This window comes from Bombina bombina, chromosome 5 (assembly GCF_027579735.1).
Source record: "Bombina bombina isolate aBomBom1 chromosome 5, aBomBom1.pri, whole genome shotgun sequence".
Taxonomy (NCBI): domain Eukaryota; kingdom Metazoa; phylum Chordata; class Amphibia; order Anura; family Bombinatoridae; genus Bombina; species Bombina bombina.
In genome coordinates, this window is record NC_069503.1 from 939,737,259 (window position 1) to 939,760,286 (window position 23,028).

General features: G+C 38.9%; 1 protein-coding gene across 1 annotated transcript in view; it reads left to right on the plus strand.

Moving 5' to 3' along the window:
• Positions 1 to 23,028, plus strand: part of LY96 (lymphocyte antigen 96) — a 141,600-nt gene that overhangs the window by 63,360 nt on the left and 55,212 nt on the right. Inside the window, exon 2 of the mRNA XM_053715135.1 lies at positions 5,197 to 5,283. Within this exon, the coding sequence (XP_053571110.1) occupies positions 5,197 to 5,283 (87 nt within the window). The remainder of the gene's footprint in view (positions 1 to 5,196; positions 5,284 to 23,028) is intronic.

The window sequence follows — 23,028 nt, forward strand, 5'->3', positions numbered from 1 at the left end:
TCCTAAACCGACAACCCCCCACAATGCAATAAGCCTCATTAAACTATTAACCCCTAATACACAATTCACCCACATCACAATCTACCTAATAAATGTATTAACCCCTAATCTGCCATTCACCCACATCACAATCTACCTAATAAAAGTATTAACCCCTAATCCGCATTAACCCACATCGAACAGTCCCTATTAAAACTATTAACCCCTTATCTGCCACTAACCCACATTGCAAGAAACCTTATAAATCTATTAACCCCTAATCCGCCAAACCCACACAATGCAATAATCCTATTAAAACTATTATCCCCTAAACCGCCAAACCCACACAACGCAAATAACTAATTAAATTACTAAACCCCCTAACCTAACACCCCCTAAATTAGCCCCAATTACCTAAATTAAAAAAATACTAAGTTACAAACAATTAGCATAAAAATAAAAAAATCGAATATTACAGAAAATAATAAACAAAATTATCAAAAATAAAAAAATTTAAACCTAATACCTATGAAAATAAAAAAGCCCCCCCAAAATAAAAACCCCCCCTAATCTAATGCTAAATTACCAATAGCCCTTAAAAGCGGTCGACAACTTCTTTTAAGCGGGGACCTATTCCTTCTTCATCCAGGACCAAGCCGACGCGGAGCAGAGATGAGCAGGACCGGTGACCTCTGAGCCATTGAGCGTGGAGGATCCTCTACGTACGATCTCAGCTGTACACTGAATAGTGAATTCAAGGTACGCATTTAAAAATGTCCCTTGTATTCCTATTGGCTCATTTGATTCTTCAAATTCAAATCAGCCAATAGGATGAGAGCTACTGAAATCCTATTGGCTGACCCGTATAAGTTTCATAACTAATAAGTGCAAGAATTAAAATTCTTATATTACGGGTTGGTAATGGATTCGGATTAAATTCGGATTAAATTCGGATTAATTTGCTATTAGAATAATGTGATTGATATTCACGGTTTCATTCAAATCACATAATATTCCCGGATACCTTTGACACTGAACGATTACAAAACTGGTATTATTATAGTAAGACTTGCTAGCCAATGGGATGAATGAACTAACGTGTGACGTGCACGGACCACTAGGGATACCACAGAGACTAAACGATCACAAACCTGGTGTCATTACTATAGTAAGACTTGCTAGCCAATGGGATAAATGAACAAACACGTGATGTGTATGGACCATTAAGGATCAAGAACTGTGAAGTTAATATCACATGGGCACCACGCAACCAATAGGCGCTGGTTGTTATGTAAAGGGGCGTGCCGCCGTCCCGGTTTAAAGTGAGGATTACCGCGTGTAATCAGTAATATCCTCCGATGAAGAAGGTTGAGATAGTGAGTGCCTTCGAATCGCATCAGGATTACTTGTGAACACCGATATTTCAGGACTTTGTTTTATTCTAGATCTATACACTAGGGTTTTGTGTTGTTTATATATGTGTACCAAATTACCTTATATGTTATTGAGGTTGATAAATGTGAGCATTGAATTCTGCTAATAAGTGTGTGTTTTAAATAAAGATACAGTATTGCACTAGCTTTCGATGATCTCTTTACATGCATTACGTCCGAGATCCGGAATACAAGCCTAAGTCACTACAAGCAATACGAGTGTATTCCCCTGTTCTCTAAGACAGACTCTTCTTGCACTGGCCCTTACCTCATACTGATTGAGGTTCTGGAGTGTAAGTAGTCACCCAACAGGGTCCAGTTTCGTCTCTTGATATTGCTACATATATGATGAATTCTTTGGAAATGTAATCTTAACTACATTATCTATTACAGTTACATTTTGTGTTTCAATATTCCATTTGTGTTTGTGCTTATCTTTTTGGAGCCAGGTGTCATTATATTATATTTTATACTATATATTATGTTTTGATAGAGACTAGTTATTTTGTTATATACGGATAAGGAGACTTTTGTGAATATACTAATATACTAACATTACTAATTAATTATCAGATTTTATCTCTATATCAGATTGCGCATTCCCACACTACTTTCTTTCTTTTGCATTTCTGCACTCACAGGTCTTTTCAACAATAATTTTAATGTGGAATGTTTTCGGGGTTTAACACCCCTTCACCAGCATACAACTGTGCAAAAAAAACAACCTTTTTATAGTGTATACATACAGGTGAACAAACACAAACCTCTCTTCTCCAAAAATTGCGCCAAAAGATTCGTCAGTGGAACGCAAAGTGTGTTCCACAGTCAGTGCCGAAACAGGAAGTTCAGTGACATCACTTCCGGTTTTCGTCGAAATTAATATATAAACATCAACAGTGAAAAATGATTATCAAACATCACTATAACCAAAAATATACAGTGACCACACAAGTGTGTATAATTGACACTTATATTCTGACAAAAATTATTATTTAAATGTGATTATGTTACCATGGCAACCGCTGTCATGGACACCAATATCATTACAAGTTCTTTAGTGGAATAAACCTCACACACTATAGTGACTGTGTTCGCATCAGAGGTGAATCTCATGCAATATATATAGATATGTGAGACCACTTTAAAATATAAAATGAAATAAAACAATTACATTCATGTTTTGTTATTCATAATAATGAAATAACAAAAGATTAAAAACATAATTGGGCTACAACATAGTACTATTAAGGACAATCCAATTGTTTCTAAGATGTTCTAATAAACATAGCTGCAGTTAATAGAAATCCAAAATTAAAGCCAACCAATCTGGTAATGTGGATAAACAATAGGGGGAATGGTCATTATATATGATATTGACAGGGATGGTCATAGAATATGACCTATCGTTTCAACTATCAGTTATTGCATAACAGACCTACATTGCATAACTAAGCAAAGTGTGTGTACATCTCTAGGACTTAAATCATAGTATGGTAAATGAAAAGACACAATGTAAAGGTATACACCACTGGGTATACAGATATATATATATATATATATTACAAAGAGTCCCATGATATAATAGATGGTCTGACCCCCATAGCCTAGATTAGTTATGATATTCAGTGCAAAAAATAGAGTAACTCATAAAGGTTGGCCAGGCTTCCACTGTAGGATATGGAAACTTAAAAGATCCCAATTCACAGTGCTGTGAGAACTATGCAAACCTCACCCGATGAAGGGAGGGGTGCGGCATAGCACTAACACAGAGCCACCATGCCCCCCTAAAATTACCCCAGGTATGCACACTAGGTCAGGGTCACAGGATCTGTGATTCAAGAAATGATGGAATCTGTATCCACATTAACACAATCTGAATTAATTCAACCAAAGCCTAAACGGGACATTACAGATAAACTAATCATGTCCACCACTTTCACTCCGGCAACCAAGAACACTGGTCAAATTCTCCGCCAGCATTGGCCCATCATGTGCTCTGACCCAAAGTTGACATTTACCAAGAATTTAAAACCCATGGTGGATTTCAAGAGGGGTACCAACCTTAAAGATTTGCTGATGAGAACAGACCCTAAAGCGCGTTATAACACTGGCATCAGAAGGAACATCAAGGGTTCTTACCGGTGCTTAGGTTGCACTACTTGCAACAGCCTAATTGGCACGAAGGTGTTCCATCACCCACATACGAACTGGACTTTCACAATTAGACACTCGATAACGTGCACCACTACGCACGTAGTGTACCTTTTATTTTGTCCTTGCTCCATGTTTTATGTAGGCAAGACCTCTGGCACATTACGTGAACGGATGGCCAACCATCGACACACCATAAGGATTGCCCTTAAAGATGGTGATTCGGAGCAGCCAGTGGCGCGACACTGTGCCAACAAGGGACACTCATCCCTGTCAATATCATATATAATGACCATTCCCCCTATTGTTTATCCACATTACCAGATTGGTTGGCTTTAATTTTGGATTTCTATTAACTGCAGTTATGTTTATTAGAACATCTTAGAAACAATTGGATTGTCCTTAATAGTACTATGTTGTAGCCCAATTATGTTTTTAATCTTTTGTTATTTCATTATTATGAATAACAATCCATGAATGTAATTGTTTTATTTCATTTTATATTTTAAAGTGGTCTCACATATCTATATATATTGCATGAGATTCACCTCTGATGCGAACACAGTCACTATAGTGTGTGAGGTTTATTCCACTAAAGAATTTGTAATGATATTGGTGTCCATGACAGCGGGTACCTGGTTACTTTATGCTATTATATCCCTGCACCCAGGCTGCTGACGAATGGTGGGCTAAACTGGTATTTGTTAAGTATATATATATATATATGTTAAAGAAAGAGCAATCAATGGTATATATAGGCGCTCTTCTATAATATATTCTATTAGTCTATATAGTACAGTGTGTCCTATTAGACAGAGAACAGATAAATAGACACGGTTTATGTAGGTTTCTTGTTATAGATGTCCTTTTCAATACTGGTGCAAAAGTAAGAATTCCTGCTTACCAAATCAAACCTCAATCTGTATGAGGTAAGTTCTGTGCTCTGTATGGGTAAAGGTGATTATCTCCTTGTCTTTCAGAGTACTGTTTTCTGAATGCTTTATCTACGTCTTGCTTATGTGTAAAAGGGGAGATCCTAGTCATCAATGGTATCCCTGGACTCTCTGTAAATCTTTCATGAAATGGTGAGAATCTTTAACCCTCTCAGGAGCAAAAGAGAGTGGTTGCCACCGTTCCCCAGGTTCATGTAAGAAAGAGAGGAACATACATAGCGTAATACTGTATAAAATCCTGTAGAAATGTATTATATACAAAAGATGTTGTGCTTACATTTGTTAACCTCAATCCATAATGAGGTAAGATAAAAGCCTAGAACACAGTAATATTGAACTCCAAACGTGTGTCCGTTAAAAAGACAGTTGTAATGCAAACCCTGTGCTATAACTAATTCAACCTATTCTACACAGTAAAAATAGGATTATCCATTATTACCACAGTTAAAATAAGATATTGCAAAATTAAACACATAAAATATACTGAAACAACATATCACTATATTGTAAGGTTTTAGCGCAGGTGATATTTCTTGATTTACTATATATATATATATATATATATATATGACATACAAAGTAAGAACTAAATGAGACATATCTTCTATGTATTAATTTATTTTTATTTTTTTTATCTCCAGTTTTGTGCTATCAAAACTTTTAATTTATTTATTTTTTAGATGAAAATAACCATCCAAATTTCTACATGCATCCTTGTGTTATTGACACCAAAACAGAAATCAATTTTTCTATGTCATGGATTCCAAGTAAGTGCTTCTGTAACTATAATTAGCAGGAACATTTTAAATATCATCAAATGACTGAGAAAGAGCTGAAAAACTATGTAGTATTCTGGGAAAGACATAAAAGCTCTCAGACCATAGTGATAGAAATGTACGCCTAGATTTAGAGTTCTGCGTTAGCCGTCAAAACCAGCGTTAGGGGTCCTAAGGCTGGTTTTGGCCGCCCGCTGGTATTTAGAGTCAGTCAGGAAAGGGTCTAATGCTCACTTTCCAGCCGCGACTTTTCCATACCGCAGATCCCCTTACGTCAATTGCATATCCTATCTTTTCAATGGGATCTTTCTAACGCCGGTATTTAGAGTCTTGGCTGAAGTGAGCGCTAGAAATCTAACGACAAGACTCCAGCCGCTGAAAAAAGCCAGGAGTTAAGAGCTTTCTGGGCTAACGCCGGTTCATAAAGTTCTTAACTACTGTGCTCTAAAGTACACTAACACCCATAAACTACCTATGTACCCCTAAACCGAGGTCCCCCCACATCGCCGCCACTATAATACATTTTTTAACCCCTAATCTGCCGAACGCACACCGCCATCACCTACATTATCCCTATGTACCCCTAATCTGCTGCCCCTAACATTGCCGACCCCTACATAATATTTATTAACCCCTAATCTGCCCCCCCAACGTCGCCGCTACCTACCTACAATTATTGACCCCTAATCTGCCGACCGGACCTCACCGCTACTATAATAAATGTATTAATCCCTAATCCGCCTCACTCCCGCCTCAAAAACCCTATAATAAATAGTATTAACCCCTAATCTGCCCTCCCTAACATCGCCGACACCTAACTTCAAGTATTAACCCCTAATCTGCTGACCGGACCTCGCCGCTACTCTAATAAATGTATTAACCCCTAAAGCTAAGTCTAACCCTAACCCTAACACCCCCCTAAATTAAATATAATTTAAATCTAACGAAATAAAATAAATCTTATTAAATAAATTATTCCTATTTAAAGCTAAATACTTACCTGTAAAATAAACCCTAATATAGCTACAATATAAATAATAATTACATTGTAGCTATTTTAGGATTAATATTTATTTTACAGGCAACTTTGCATTTATTTTAACCAGGTACAATAGCTATTAAATAGTTAATAACTATTTAATAGTTACCTAGTTAAAATAATTACAAAATGACCTGTAAAATAAATCCTAACCTAAGTTACAATTAAACCTAACACTACACTATCAATAAATTAATTAAATAAACTATCTACAATTATCTACAATTAAATCAACTAAACTAAATTACAAAAAAACCCAGCACTAAATTACAAAAACAAACAAACACTAAATTACAAAAAATAAAAAAGATTACAAGAATTTTAAACTAATTACACCTACTCTAAGACCCCTAAAAAAATAACAAAGCCCCCCAAAATAAAAAAATGCCCTACCCTATTCTAAAATAAATATTTTACAGCTCTTTTACCTTACCAGCCCTTAAAAGGGCCTTTTGCGGGGCATGCCCCAAAGAAAACAACTCTTTTGCCTGTAAAAAACATACAATACCCCCCCAACATTACAACCCACCACCCACATACCCCTAATCTAACCCAACCCCCCCTTAAAAAACCTAACACTAAGCCCCTGAAGATCTTCCTACCTTGTCTTCACCACGCCAGGTATCACCGATCAGTCCAGAAGAGGCTCCGAAGTCTTCATCCTATCCGGGCAGAAGAGCTCCTCCAGAGGGTCCGAAGTCTTCATCCTATACAGCAAGAAGAGGGCATCCAGACTGATCGGAACAGCCAATAGAATGCAAGCTCAATCTGATTGGCTGATTGGATCAGCCAATCGGATTGAATTTGAATCTGATTGACTGATTCAATCAGCCAATAAGATTTTTCCTACCTTAATTCCGATTGGCTGATAGAATCCTGTCAGCCAATCGGAATTCGAGGGACGCCATCTTGGATGACATCATTTAAAGGAACCTTCATTCGGACTTAGGACGTCATTAGAAGAGGATGGATCCGCGTCGGCTGCTTCAAGATGGTCCTGCTCCGTGCCGGATGGAAGAAGATAGAAGATGCCGCCTGGATGAAGATGTCTACCGGTCCGGATGCCCTCTTCTTGCCGGATAGGATGAAGATTTTGGACCCTCCGGAGGAGCTCTTCTGCCCGGATAGGATGAAGACTTCGGAGCCTCTTCTGGACGGCTCGGTGATACCCGGTGTGGTGAAGACAAGGTAGGAAGATCTTCAGGGGCTTAGTGTTAGGTTTTTTAAGGGGGGTTTGGGTTAGATTAGGGGTATGTGGGTGGTGGGTTGTAATGTTGGGGGGGTATTGTATGTTTTTTTACAGGTAAAAGAGCTGTTTTCTTTGGGGCATGCCCCGCAAAAGGCCCTTTTAAGGGCTGGTAAGGTAAAAAAGTTGTAAAATATTTATTTTAGAATAGGGTAGGGCATTTTTTTATTTTGGGGGCTTTGTTATTTTTTTAGGGGGCTAGGTGTAATTAGTTTAAAATTCTTGTAATTTTTTTTATTTTTTGTAATTTAGTGTTTGTTTTTTTGTAATTTAGTTTAGTTGATTTAATTGTAGATAATTGTAGATAGTTTATTTAATTAATTTATTGATAGTGTAGTGTTAGGTTTAATTGTAACTTAGGTTAGGATTTATTTTACAGGTAATTTTGTAATTATTTTAACTAGGTAACTATTAAATAGTTATTAACTATTTAATAGCTATTGTACCTGGTTAAAATAAATACAAAGTTGCCTGTAAAATAAATATTAATCCTAAAATAGCTACAATGTAATTATTATTTATATTGTAGCTATATTAGGATTTATTTTACAGGTAAGTATTTAGCTTTAAATAGGAATAATTTATTTAATAAGATTTATTTTATTTCCTTAGATTTAAATTATATTTAACTTAGGGGGGGTGTTAGGGTTAGGGTTAGACTTAGCTTTAGGGGTTAATACATTTATTAGAGTAGCGGCGAGGTCTGGTCGGCAGATTAGGGGTAAATACTTGAAGTTAGGTGTCGGCGATGTTAGGGAGGGCAGATTAGGGGTTAATACTATTTATTATAGGGTTTTTGGGGCGGGAGTGAGGCGGATTAGGGGTTAATACATTTATTATAGTAGCGGCAAATTAGGGGTTAATAATTGTATGTAGGTAGCGGCGACGTTGGGGGGGCAGATTAGGGGTTAATAAATATAATATAGGGGTTGGCGGTGTTAGGGGCAGCAGATTAGGGGTACATAGGGATAATGTAGTTTGCGGCGGTGTCCGGAGCTTCAGATTAGGGGTTAAAAGTGTAATGCAGGGGTCAGCGATAGCGGGGGCGGAAGATTAGGGGTTAATAAGTGTAAGGTTAGGGGTGTTTAGACTCGGGGTACATGTTAGGGTGTTAGGTGCAGACTTCGGAAGTGTTTCCCCATAGGAAACAATGGGGCTGCGTTAGGAGCTGAACGCTGCTTTTTTGCAGGTGTTAGGTTTTTTTTCAGCTCAAAATGCCCCATTGTTTCCTATGGGGGAATCGTGCACGAGCACGTTTTTGAAGCTGGCCGCGTCCGTAAGCAACGCTGGTATTTAGAGTTGCAGTGGCGGTAAATATGCCTGTACGCTCCCTTTTTGGAGCCTAACGCAGCCCTTCTGAGAACTCTAAATACCAGCGTTGTTTAAAAGGTGCGGGGGGAAAAAACAATGCGTAGCTAACGCACCCCTTTGGCCGCAAAACTCTAAATCTAGCCGGTAGATTATTATTATGTTTGGAGATGACCATGGCAAATAATTGCCAATGAAAGTTCACACTGTTGCTATGGGTTGCAGGTTTAAGAGAGCAATGCTTTATACCCAATGCAGTGACTCACATTTTCATTGCTCTCTTGTCCACTATTTATAATTTTTACTTTGTCTGTTCTCTGTGGCTGCTTTCAGTGTAGATGTCTATATCTCTGATTTCATCTCTCATTGTATAATATGAACCTTAAACACCTTGTCATCAGTTCAATAGTTGATATAATGAGTATTTAAACTCTGGTAGTGAGCACACTGTGCTGTTTAATTAATTTTTTTTATTGCCTGTTTAAATAGACATTACAAGAATTAGTAAACCATTATTCCATAGTTAACAAGGAACTGGTTTGTACATTAAAGGGACAGTCAAGTCCAAAATACACTTTCATGATTTGAATAGGGCATGCAATTTTAAACAACTTTTCAATTTACTTTTATCACTAATTTTACTTTGTTCTTTTGCTATTCTTAGTTGAAAGCTAAACCTAGTTTGGCTAATATGCTAATTTCTTAGACGTTAAAGGCCGCCTCTTATGTGAATGCATTTTGACAGTTTTTCCCCACTAGAGAGCATTACGTGTGTCATATAGATAACATTGAGCTCCTGCACGTGAAGTTACCTAGGAGTCAGCACTGATTGGATAAAATGCAAGTCTGTCAAAATAACTGAAATAAGGGGGCAGTTTGCAGAGGCATAGATACAAGGCAATCACAGAGGTAAAAAGTATATTACTATAACTGTGTTGGTTATGCAAAACTGGGGAATGTGTAATAAAGGGAGTATCTATCTTTTTAAACAACAAAAATTCTGGTGTTGACTGTCCCTTTAATACAGAGAAAATAGTGTAAAAGAAAAAATCACTGCTTCTATTTGTAAGTGACAGTAGTTGATTAGTAGTGCTGGAGGATAATTTTTTCTTAAGGTTGATGTGGTTGTAGAATATACCAAGGATCTGTGGGTAAATAGATTTTAGGAAATAAATGTATAATGATTTGTTTTTTTTCTATACACTGTACCCTGATGAGTAAATTGCTTTGTATAAAAATGATGAGTGTGTATACTCTGATAAATATGCTGTTTAATGATGGAATATCTACACAAATAGCGAACACGCTGCACTGTATAACAATGTAAGTATCTATACACTGATGAGTATGCTGCACAGTATAATAATAATGAGTATCTATACACAGCAAATAAGCTCATAGGCATACGCCTATGTTTAGACTTGGGGCCTGGTGCACCAATGATAGTTCTGCCCCTGAAAAAAGGCCTTACATATCATACCTCCACTTTTCATGTATAGTTTGTATTTTTATAGTTTTTTTCCTGGATTTTCTTCATACATATTTTGTTCATGCCAAGTCTGAAATTTCCTTGCAACTTTGTGCAAATTCTGTGATTGAGCTTCTGCAAACCTCCTGTTACCTTTTGCGTTATGGTGATTGTTTGACCTACTGCTACCAACCGTGTTCTTAGTCTTGACTCTACCTAACAGTTGTCTGCAGTTTATCCTGTCTACTGAAGAGTTAACTGCTTCCAAACTCCTGCGACTGAAACCCTTATTCACACTACTGTTGCTGATTTCTGTCCCAGCTGCTATCCTTAGAGTCTATATGGCTTATCTCTGCCTCTGGGTTCATGCCTGTAATTAGCTCTGGTCAGACTGATGATATAGGAGGATATCTGGATAGCATTATATTGAGAGATACCACTCTAAAAGGTTGGTGAAGTAAGCGCCTAAATAAAATGCTGAGGTGAAGTAGTGATATACAGATATTAATGATGTGTATTCAGTTAACATTAACTCCAGATAAAAAGATACACTTAAAATTATTACAGTTTAGATAATAAAATCATGGATCCATGAGTTAACAAACAGACAAAAATATTAAGCACATTAGTGTAAACAACATATGTTAGATTTGCATTAAAAAAAATGAAAATAGTGGTATTGGTTAATTCTCCTGGGGGACAGCCCTTATTGGTATTACCATCTAAGGTGCATATAATATGAAGTCTCACTTGAAAATAATGTTGAACAAATGTGTGTCCCAAGTGATATGTCCAACGTGCCCTTAGGTAAAAGAGTTTCTGAGTAAATGTGTGGAAATATCCTGAATAATGTGAGAAAGATCCTGAATATTCCTGTGGGAAACACAAGAAACAATAGTGCAAAACAGTTTAAACACCTACGGCTAGATTACGAGTTTTGCGTTAGAGGCTAGGCGGTGCTAACGAGCAGTTTTCTCTCACCGCTCACTTACCTACAGTGCTGGTATTACAGGTTTTTACAAACCCGGCGTTAAAAGGCAAAAAGTGAGCGTAGAGAAAAAATTTGCTCCTTACCACACTCCAATACCAGCTTCTTAAGTCAGCGGTGAGCTGGCCGTACGTGCTCGTGCACGATTTCCCCATAGGGATCAACGGGGAGAGCCGGCTGAGAAAAAGTCTAAAGCAAGTCCCTGTACAAAATATGAGAACAGGAGCGCAACTCCGTGCACCAAACAGTACACGGATGATCTAAGTGTAGATTAAAAACTATTAATTGGTTAACATAAAAGTACAAACATCCAAACATCAGACTGAACACTCACATCGATGTCCTCAAACATGAGGTATGTGTATGCATATATATGTTGTTACGTGGGAGCATCTCTCCACTGGTCTCCTCTCTCCCTTCTGTTATTTTCAATAGCCAGCGGATAAGTCTTTGCATAAATCCTTAGGACCCTCTCTGCTCCGATCTGATAGACGCTGCTCTGTAAAAAGCCGGCTCCAGTGCACTCCAGACGCTATCAGAGTACGTCCAAACGTATCATCAAGTGGGCATTGCCCCAAAGTAATCAGCTCTTTTACCTGTAAAAAAAAATACAAACAACCCCCCCAACAGTAAAACCCACCACCCACACAACCAACCCCCCAAATAAAATACTGTCTAAAAAAAACTAAGCTCCCCATTGCCCTGAAAAGGGCATTTGGATGGGCATTGCCCTTAAAAGGGCAGTTAGCTCTATTGCAGGCCACAACCCTAACCTAAAAATTAAACCCACCCAATACACCCTTAAAAAAACCTAACTCTAACTCCCTGAAGATCGACTGTTCTGAAGACCGGACATCCATCCTCAAGGAAGCGGCAGAAGTCTTCATCCAACCGGGCCAAAGTCCTCAACAAGCCGGGAGAAGTCTTTATCCAAGCCGGGCGAAGTGGTCCTCCAGACGGGCAGAAGTCTTCATCCAGACGGCATCTTCTATCTTCAAGACATCCACCATGGAGAATACTCTTCATCCGGAGTCTTCTTACTGAATGACGGTTCCTTTAAGTGACGTCATCCAAGATGGCGTCCCTTAGATTACGATTGGCTGATATAATTCTATCAGCCAATCGGAATTAAGGTAGAAAAAATCCTATTGGCTGATGCAATCAGCCAATAGGATTGAGCTCGCATTCTATTGGCCGCTCACTTTTTGGCCTTCCTGGACAGACTTGTAATACCGGCGCTATGGAAGTCCCATAGAAAAAAGACTTTACAAAGTTTACGTAAGTCGTTTTGCGGTAAGGCCAAAAAAGTGTGCGGTGCCCCTAAACCTGCAAGACTTGTAATACCAGTGGTAGTGAAAAAGCAGCGTTAGGACCTGTTAACGCTGCTTTTTCAGCCTAACGCAAAACTCGTAATCTAGCCGTATGTTAGGGTATTAAAAAGCAGCTTACCAGTTAAATGCCAACGCGTTTCGGCCTGTTAACAGGCCTTTATCAAGATTATAAAACTGTATTAGACTGGTAGCTTTTATAAAGAGAGTGGGATGGTCTACTGTGAATGTTTGAGCGCCAAATCGGGGGTTACAAACCGCCCACTTCCTGTCAGATGCTGGTGTATTATGGGTGTGTATGCAGAGTCGGAAGTGGCAACTGATTATATTAGTTCCGTATATTACTTATGTTTCAATGAAACTTGCTATCAGTGCCTAATGTTGCTGTCCTTAGCCAGACTCAGAAATGATGTAATGCTACATATACTGTTTATTAGTGCCCTTAATGTGCAAACCACTCTGTAAGCTGATTACCAGTCGTTCGTTGTGTCTACTATGATGTATCTACTATGATATGCACTGGATATAAAGAGTGTTAAAGCATTCTAAGTGATCGCAGCAGGCCACTCTAAACCTTTCGCACTAGTTAAATATGAGGACTAGTATGAACATACATGTGGTCATATTTTGAAATGTGAGTTTTTGAATGAACACTAATAAAACTGCTACAGTCAAACTTAGTGCTTCTTTAAATACAGAAGATGTGATCCTTTAACACTCTATGGCCTAGATTTAGAGTTGGGCGGTAGCCGTCAAAACCAGCCTTAGAGGCTCCTAACGCTGGTTTTTACCGCCCTCTGGTATTTGGAGTCAGTCATTAAAGGGTCTAACGCTCACTTTTCAGCCGTGACTTTTCCATACCGCAGATCCCCTTACGTCAATTGCGTATCCTATCTTTTCAATGGGATCTTTCTAACTCCGGTATTTAGAGTCTTGGCTGAAGTGAGCGTTAGAAATCTAACGACAAAACTCCAGCCGCAGAAAAAAGTCAGTAGTTAAGAGCTTTCTTGGCTAACGCCGGTTTATAAAACTACTGTGCTCTAAAGTACACTAACACCCATAAATTACCTATGTACCCCTAAACAGAGGTTCCCCCACATCGCCGCCACTCGATTAAATTTTTTTAACCCCTAATCTGCCGACTGCCACCTACGTTATACTTATGTACCCCTAATCTGCTGCCCCTAACAGCGCCGACCCCTATATTATATTTATTAACCCCTAACCTGCCCCCCACAACGTCGCCGCCAGCTACCTACAATAATTAACCCCTAATCTGCCGACCGCAAAGCGCCGCTACTTACGTTATCCTTATGTACCCCTAATCTGCTGCCCCTAACACCGCCGACCCCTATATTATATTTATTATCCCCTAATCTGCCCCCCTCAACGTTGCCTCCACCTGCCTACACTTATTAACCCCTAATCTGCCGAGCGGATCTCACCGCTACTATAATAAAGTTATTAACCCCTAATCCGCCTCACTCCCGCCTCAATAACCCTATAATAAATAGTATTAACCCCTAATCTGCCCTCCCTAACAACGCCGACACCTAACTTCAATTATTAATCCCTAATCTGCCGACCGAATCTCGCCGCTACTGTAATAAATGGATTAACCCCTAAAGCTAAGTCTAACCCTAACCCTAACACCCCCTAAGTTAAATATAATTTAAATCTAACGAAATAAATTAACTCTTATTAAATAAATTATTCATATTTAAAGCTAAATACTTACCTGTAAAATAAACCCTAATATAGCTACAATATAAATTATAATTATATTATAGCTATTTTAGGATTTATATTTATTTTACAGGTAACTTTGTATTTATTTTAACCAGGTACAATAGCTATTAAATAGTTAAGAACTATTTAATAGCTAAAATAGTTAAAATAATTACAAAATTACCTGTAAAATAAATCCTAAATTAAGTTACAATTAAACCTAACACTACACGATCAATAAATTAATTAAATACAATATCTACAAATAAATACAATGAAATAAACTAACTAAAGTACAAAAAATAAAAAAGAACTGTTACAAAAAATAAAAAATAAATATTTACAAACATCAGAAAAATATTACAACAATTTTAAACTAATTACACCTACTCTAAGCCCCCTAATAAAATAACAAAGACCCCCAAAATAAAAAAATGCCCTACCCTATTCTAAATTACAACAGTTCAAAGCTCTTTTACCTTACCAGCCCTGAACAGGGCCCTTTGCGGGGCATGCCCCAAAGAATTCAGCTCTTTTGCCTGTAAAAAAAACACATACAATACCCCCCCCAACATTACAACCCACCACCCACATACCCCTAATCTAACCCAAACCCCCCTTAAATAAACCTAACACTAAGCCCCTGAAAATCTTCCTACCTTATCTTCACCATACCAGGTTCACCGATCGATCCAGAAGAGCTCCTCCGATGTCTTGATCCAAGCCCAAGCGGGGGGCTGAAGATGTCCATGATCCGGCTGAAGTCTTCATCCAAGCGGGAGCTGAAGAGGTCCATGATCCGGCTGAAGTCTTCATCCAAGCGGGAGCTAAAGAGGTCCATGATCCGGCTGAAGTCTTCTATCAACGGCATCTTCAATCTTCTTTCTTCCGGATCCATGTTCATCCCGCCGACGCGGAACATCCATCTTCACCGACGACTTCCCGACGAATGACGGTTCCTTTAAGGGACGTCATCCAAGATGGCGTCCCTCGAATTCCGATTGGCTAATAGGATTCTATCAGCCAATCGGAATTAAGGTAGAAAAATTCTGATTGGCTGATGGAATCAGCCAATCAGAATCAAGTTCAATCCGATTGGCTGATCCGATCAGCCAATCAGATTGAGCTTGCATTCTATTGGCTGATTGGAACAGCCAATAGAATGCGAGCTCAATCTGATTGGCTGATTGAATCAGCCAACCGGATTGAACTTGATTCTGATTGGCTGATTCCATCAGCCAATCAGAATTTTCCTACCTTAATTCCGATTCGGTGATAGAATCCTATCAGCCAATCGGAATTCGAGGGACGCCCTCTTGGATGACATCCCTTAAAGGAACCGTCATTCGTCGGGAAGTCGTCGGTGAAGATGGATGTTCCGCATCGGCGGGATGAACTACATGGATCCGGAAGAAAGAAGATTGAAGATGCCGTTGATAGAAGACTTCAGCCAGATCATGGACCTCTTCAGCTCCCGCTTGGATGAAGACTTCAGCCGGATCATGGACATCTTCAGCCCTCCGCTTGGGCTTGGATCAAGACATCGGAGGCTCTTCTGGACCGATCGCTGAACCCGGTGAGGTGAAGACAAGGTAGGGAGATCTTCAGGGGCTTAGTGTTAGGTTTATTTAAGGGGGGTTTGGGTTAGATTAGGGGTATGTGGGTGGTAGGTTGTAATGTTGGGGGGGGGGGTATTGTATGTGTTTTTTTTACAGGCAAAAGAGCTGAATTCTTTGGGGCATGCCCCGCAAATGGCCCTTTTCAGGGCTGGTAAGGTAAAAGAGCTTTGAACTTTTTTAATTTAGAATAGGGTGGGGCATTTTTTTATTTTGGGGGTCTTTGTTATTTTATTAGGGGGCTTAGAGTAGGTGTAATTAGTTTAAAATTGTTGTAATATTTTTCTAATGTTTGTAAATATTTTTTTATTTTTTGTAACTTAGTTCTTTTTTATTTTTTGTACTTTAGTTAGTTTATTTCATTGTATTTATTTGTAGGTATTGTATTTAAATAATTTATTGATAGTGTAGTGTTAGGTTTAATTGTAGGTAATTGTAGTTATTTTATTTAATTAATTTATTGATAGTGTAGTGTTAGGTTTAATTGTAGATAATTGTAGGTATTGTATTTAATTAATTTATTGATAGTGTAGTGTTAGGTTTAATTGTAACTTAGGATTTATTTAGGATTTAGGTTAGGATTTATTTTACAGGTAAATTTGTAATTATTTTAACTATTTTAGCTATTAAATAGTTCTTAACTATTTAATAGCTATTGTACCTGGTTAAAATAAATACAAAGTTACCTGTAAAATAAATATAAATCCTAAAATAGCTATAATATAATTATAGTTTATATTGTAGCTATATTAGGATTTATTTTACAGGTAAGTATTTAGCTTTAAATAGGAATAACTTATTTAATAAGAGTTAATTTATTTCGTTAGATTTAAATTATATTTAATTTAGGGGGGTGTTAATGTTAGGGTTAGACTTATCTTTAGGGGTTAATACATTTATTAGAATAGCGGTGAGCTCCAGTCGGCAGATTAGGGGTTAATACTTGAAGTTAGGTGTCGGCGATGTTAGGGAGGGCAGATTAGGGGTTAATACTATTTATTATAGGGTTATTGAGGCGGGAGTGAGGCGGATTAGGGGTTAATAACTTTATTATAATAGCGGTGCGGTCCGCTCGGCAGATTAGGGGTTAATAAGTGTAGGCAGGTGGAGACGACGTTGTGGGGGGCAGATTAGGGGTTAATAAATATAATATAGGGGTCGGCGGTGTTAGGGGCAGCAGATTAGGGGTACATAGGGATAATGTAAGTAGCGGCGGTTTACGGATTAGGGGTTAAAAATAATATGCAGGGGTCAGCGATAGCGGGGGCGGCAGATTAGGGGTTAATAAGTGTAAGGTTAGGGGTGTTTAGACTCGGGGTACATGTTAGGGTGTTAGGTGCAGACGTAGGAAGTGTTTCCCCATAGCAAACAATGGGGCTGCGTTAGGAGCTGAACGCTGCTTTTTTGCAGGTGTTAGGTTTTTTTTCAGCTAAAACAGCCCCATTGTTTCCTATGGGGGAATCGTGCACAAGCACGTTTTTGAAGCTGGCCGCGTCCGTAAGCACCGCTGGTATCGAGAGTTGAAGTTGCGGTAAATATGCTCTACGCTCCTTTTTTGGAGCCTAACGCAGCCATTCTGTGAACTCTCAATACCAGCGGTATTTAAAAGGTGCGGCCAGAAAAAAAGCCAGCGTAGCTAACGCACCCCTTTGGCCGCAGAACTCTAAATCTAGGCGTAAATATCCTGTGCATATCATAGTAGATACATATCTAGTTATTAATATCCCTTTAAATATAAACCTGGTTATTTATATGCTTGTGAGAATTATCTATATAATCCATTTGTTCAACACATCCATATTGAACATGACCTCCACTATGACTCATGCTGAGACTGTAGGGTTACTTCTTTTGTTTCTTAGCTCTGCTCTGGCTGATAAGGGTGCAGCACACGTTTTCTTCAGGGCCCTGGGGTGACCACTGAAATCACACACACATGCAACTGAGTGTTTTCACAAGATTCCCATTTATTGAAGAACACACAAAGGTTTTATAGTGATGTATACGTCATACATGAGGTCACAGGAAATATATAAAAAACGTAGTTAACTTTACATCTGCATAAGGGGCCCACAGGAAATAAGAATGTTGTTATAGCACATAACAGAATATGCCCATATAACCATTTGTAGAGAGGATCTTATATTAGAACCATATGTTACAACTTATACAAAAGAAACTTGTGGAATGTTGCTATGGGATACTGTGTGCAACATTATAAACATTTGATACAAGATTTAAGGCTACCCTCAATATGCTTAATATGTGAGATTCAAATTACCCATATAACATATATATATATATATATATATATATATATATATATGTATACCCATCATTCCCCTCTTTGATCACATCGTGATCACATAACCTGTAATGTTCCTACAATATAAACTATCTGGGTCTACCTCTAATTAAATTTTGCAGTTGAATTTTTTCTGCATCTTGTATCATACCTGATATTTTCTTTCGTAAAGTACAAGACATGTAACAGTTAAACAATGTTAATAATAGTAAACATATAGGTGTAAAGTGTTCAGCATCTTCAGGTGAGTAATAACATGCTGTTATTAATACTATTGGGATATACACAAAGATCAATATCCCCATTAGGAAAAGGAAGATCTTGCAGGAATGTATTGGATCCATGATTGAGATCGTCATCCTGAGGAGTGATCGATACCTTATCACCCACTTCTCCTTTGTGAGGGGTGACCGATAGCTTGTCACCCACTTCTCCTTTCTTTGGACAGAGTTTCACTCGTGAAGCGTGTATCCAGATGTCCTTGTCGTCAGTCAGTACGGCAGTCCTGGTTACAGCGATCACAGTGACTGGCTTGCTGAACGGGAAACCTCCTTTCTTTGCTTTATTCAGCTGGCGAATGCAGACCAGATCTCCAGGCTTGAAAGGATGGGTTGGTTCCTGTGAGGGAAGAGGTAAACGGGAAGACACATCACCATAGATGCCATTCAATTTATCAATCAATTGTTTTACATATTGTTCCTTAATACAATCTAAATCACCATTTTTAATGATAAGTGGGCCTTTTACCTATGGAGTCGGGAATGGTCTACCCATTAGGACCTCAAATGGAGACAACCTGGTTGTCCTATTTGGGGTCATTCTGATTTCTGCTAAAATCGCAGGTAAATAGTTTTGCCATTTAACCCATGTACCTGCTGTTGCCTTTAAAAGTTTTTCCTTGATATTGCGATTCATTCTTTCTACAACCCCTGAGCTTTGAGGATGGTAGGGAATGTGAAAGTTCCAATTAATCTGTAACCATTCTACTAACTCATGTGTGATTTTACTAATGAACGCTGGACCGTTATCAGAATTAATCTGAAGCGGACAACCAAATCTGGGAATTATTTCAGTGGCTAAAATTTTAGCGACTGATTTTGCATCTTCCCTCTGGGTAACAAAAGCTTCTGGCCACTTAGAAAATTGGTCAGCTATTACAAGCAGATATAATTGTTTAGTGCCAGTTTTTGGAATATGTGTAAAATCAATTTGTAGATGTGTGAATGGGGCTGTAGGTGGGGGTAAGTGGTCATGCTGGGCTTTATTGGAGATGGTTGCATTGGTCTGTAAGCAATATACACATCTATTAATATATGCCTTGCAATGATCACCTATACCTCTAATGTAGAAAGATTGCTTCAACAAGTTAGTTGTTGGTTTTATACCTAGGTGTCCAACACCATGGGCTTGTGCTATAAAGAGTGGTGCACTGCTTTCCGGTATGCCCACCTTCCCCTCTTTAGAAAACAAACCATTCTCATCTAAAGTTAACCCATTAGTAGTCCAGAAAGATATGTCACTAGGAGTGGCATGTCCCTGGAGTTCAAGAAGCATATGGTCTGTAGGGCATGAAGGTGGGGCTAAAACAGCATACATACGGATGGTGGATCCGGATGTATGAGAAACATAAGCAGCCTCTTTAGCAATTTTATCTGCAAGCGCATTACCCAAGGAAATAGGGTCAGACTTGTATGTATGTGCACGGCAATGTATGATCGCTATGTCCTTTGGGAGTTGTATGGCCTCTAAAAGGTTATTAATCAGGTCTGTATGAGAGATGGTCTTGCCATCTGCTGAAACAAAACCACGTTGTTTCCATATCATACCAAAATCGTGCACAACCCCAAAAGCATAGCGAGAGTCAGTGTAAATGTTAACAGATTTATTTTCAAACAATTTACATGCTTTTGTGAGTGCTATTAATTCTGCAGCTTTTGCAGAAGGATAAGGAATGGGGCCTGCATCTAGAACAATGTCTGGTAGTTGCACAACGGCATAGCCTGTCTTATAAATACCGTCACTAGGTCGGGAACAAGAACCATCAACAAACACATTATCAGCATGGTCAAAAGGTTTATCCATCAAGTCAGGTCTTGGTGTGGTAATGTGGTGTATTACCTCTATACAATCATGGTCTGTTGGAAAGTCTGGTGATCCTGTAAGTAAGGCACTAAGTATTTGAGTTGGCACTGACACTACTATATTTAATAGTCAGATTTGTATTATTCAATAATATACATTCATAACCAGAAAGTCTTTGAGAAGTCATGTGTTGGGTAGTGACATTTTTTACAAGATGTAAAACTTGGTGACTAGTGTGTAGTACTATTGGATGGCCTAATGTGATTGTTTCAACCATCTCTACAGCCATGGCGCAAGCCGCCAATGCTCGGAGACACGCCGGCATCCCTTGTACCGGTATTGGAACTACTTTGGAAAAGAAAGCTACGGGACCCATATTGCCTCCACCATGCTCTTGGGCACAGACAGCAGCCATGGTTTTACAATTGTCCCTCGCATACAAGTGAAATGGTTTACAATAATCAGGTAGTCCCAAAGCAGGGGCACTAATAATGCTAGTCTTCAGAGCTATGTAGGATTTAGTCATGTCTGTGGTCCATTGTATATGTTCAGGTCTATCCCCTTTTGTGGCTTGCCTTAGAATGGAATCATGATGGGAGCACTCAGGAATCCATTGTCTGCAATAATTAATCATACCTAGAAAGGTGAGCATGTCCTTTCTAGTAACTGGCTTTATATGGGGTACACTGAACTAAACCAACGTCAAGTTTTGAAGATACCCATACAGAGGATGGGACATCTGTCAATATGTCATTATAAAAACACAGGTTAGTGGACCCTAGACTCACGTCTAACCCACCCTGTCTAGTGACAGCTACTTTCACTCCAAGGGGACCCATAAGATCACGACCCAAAAGGTTAAGGGGGCACCGAGTTATAATACGAAATGGGTGCAAAAGTTGTTGGCCAGTACAGGGTACCCTAACTTCAAGTGGCGGTGTGATGCGAGTCTGAGTCAGCACTCCATTAATCCCTAAAGAAGGTTCAGATTTTCCAGTAATGCCATCATACATATCTGAGCATAAGGCGGAGCATGTAGCTCCTGTGTCTACTAGAAATGGTAGGGGTTCTCCCTCCACTTCTAGGACTAAGTACGGTTGCTCATGATAACTTGTTGACACCACTGGAAAAATTGGAGTGCTACCTTCTAGGCACCCCTATGGCCATTGTATGTTGTGTTTGGGTGCCTCCATGGGTGCAGGGGCTATGTAAGGCTGTCTGTTATACTGTCGGGGATTGTAAGGGGGGGGCAGAATTATTAGGGGGTTTTGGGCATTCATTTTTCCAATGTCCCTGTTCCCCACAGTTAAAACAATGTGTTCTGTTTGAAGTATAATTCCCTCTAGCTCTTACTCTAGCTCTCCCTCTACCTCTCACATACATTCTATTACTCCCTGTATTATCCCTTTCCCTGGCCTGGAATGGATCATAATGTTGTAAACTCTGCTTTTGATAAAAAGCAACGTTTTTTTCCTCTAATTTCCTGATGTCAAAACAACCTGCCCCTTCTTTTTCATGAATTCTTTTAAATAATTCTTCTGGAGTCAACTCCGGCCAATCAGAGACAAGTTGCTTCACCAACAAGGAAAGCTGAGGTTGCATATTACTAATGCAAGTCTGGACCTTCAGAGAGCCCATTGCATCTCCTGATTCCATTCCAGCCTCTTCCTTCCAGCATTTATAAAAACGCTTAACAAATTCTACTACTGTTTCCTTTGTATTCTGTTTGCACGCTAGTGCAATTGACATACTTTGTTTATCCTTCCATATTCTATGCATTTCTATACTTAATTCTGTCCACATTTCATCAAGTCCCTCACGTGTGTTTAGGGCAAAGTTAATTGTTGGATCTCGACTCAATTTACTAATACTCTTTACATTACCCCACTCCCAACCTGATTCAGGGTCATAGTCTAGAAGTGCATCAATGATAATTCTTATGTCTGTCTGTGTCATGTTTTGTCCTTGTAACATTCTTTTTAAATACATAATACAAGCTGATGGATGTTGACGGGGGTTTGGTAATTTCCCTTAATTCACCCGGGGACAAAGGTTTAATAATTAATTGGTCTCCCACAGTAAGAAATGGCATACTAGCTTCTGGTACAGCTGCCTCCTCCTCCTCTACTTCTTCATTCCCTCTTTTATATTGTGGGGTTATTGTAGGGGGGTAGGAAGGTGTTACTGGTTCAACCTTAATCGGGGGTTTGGGCATAATTGGGGTTTAGTGACCTGGTATCGGGGAGTTCCTGGCAAGGTCCATTCCTGGGGTACCTGAGCAGAGGCAATAGCAATAGTCTCTAGATCTATGTCACTAGGGGATGGGAGGCTAGGATATAGTCTGTTATATGATGGCAAAGGTAGGTGAGGGGCATTATATGGGGCAGGGGGGTCAATATGCTGTCTGTCTTTGCTTCTCACTTTTACCCTTCTTTTTATTCCCATCTATATCAATATATTGCAAGTATGGAGCAACAGTCAGCCAATTTTCCCCACCCTTTTTCATATAATCCATATTCCATCTTGGATCACCTTTATACCATGGAAATGCCTCTTCATCACCTAGACACAACCCTTTTACCATATTCATATGACATTTATCATTATCCCCCTCTCTGGGGAATGGAT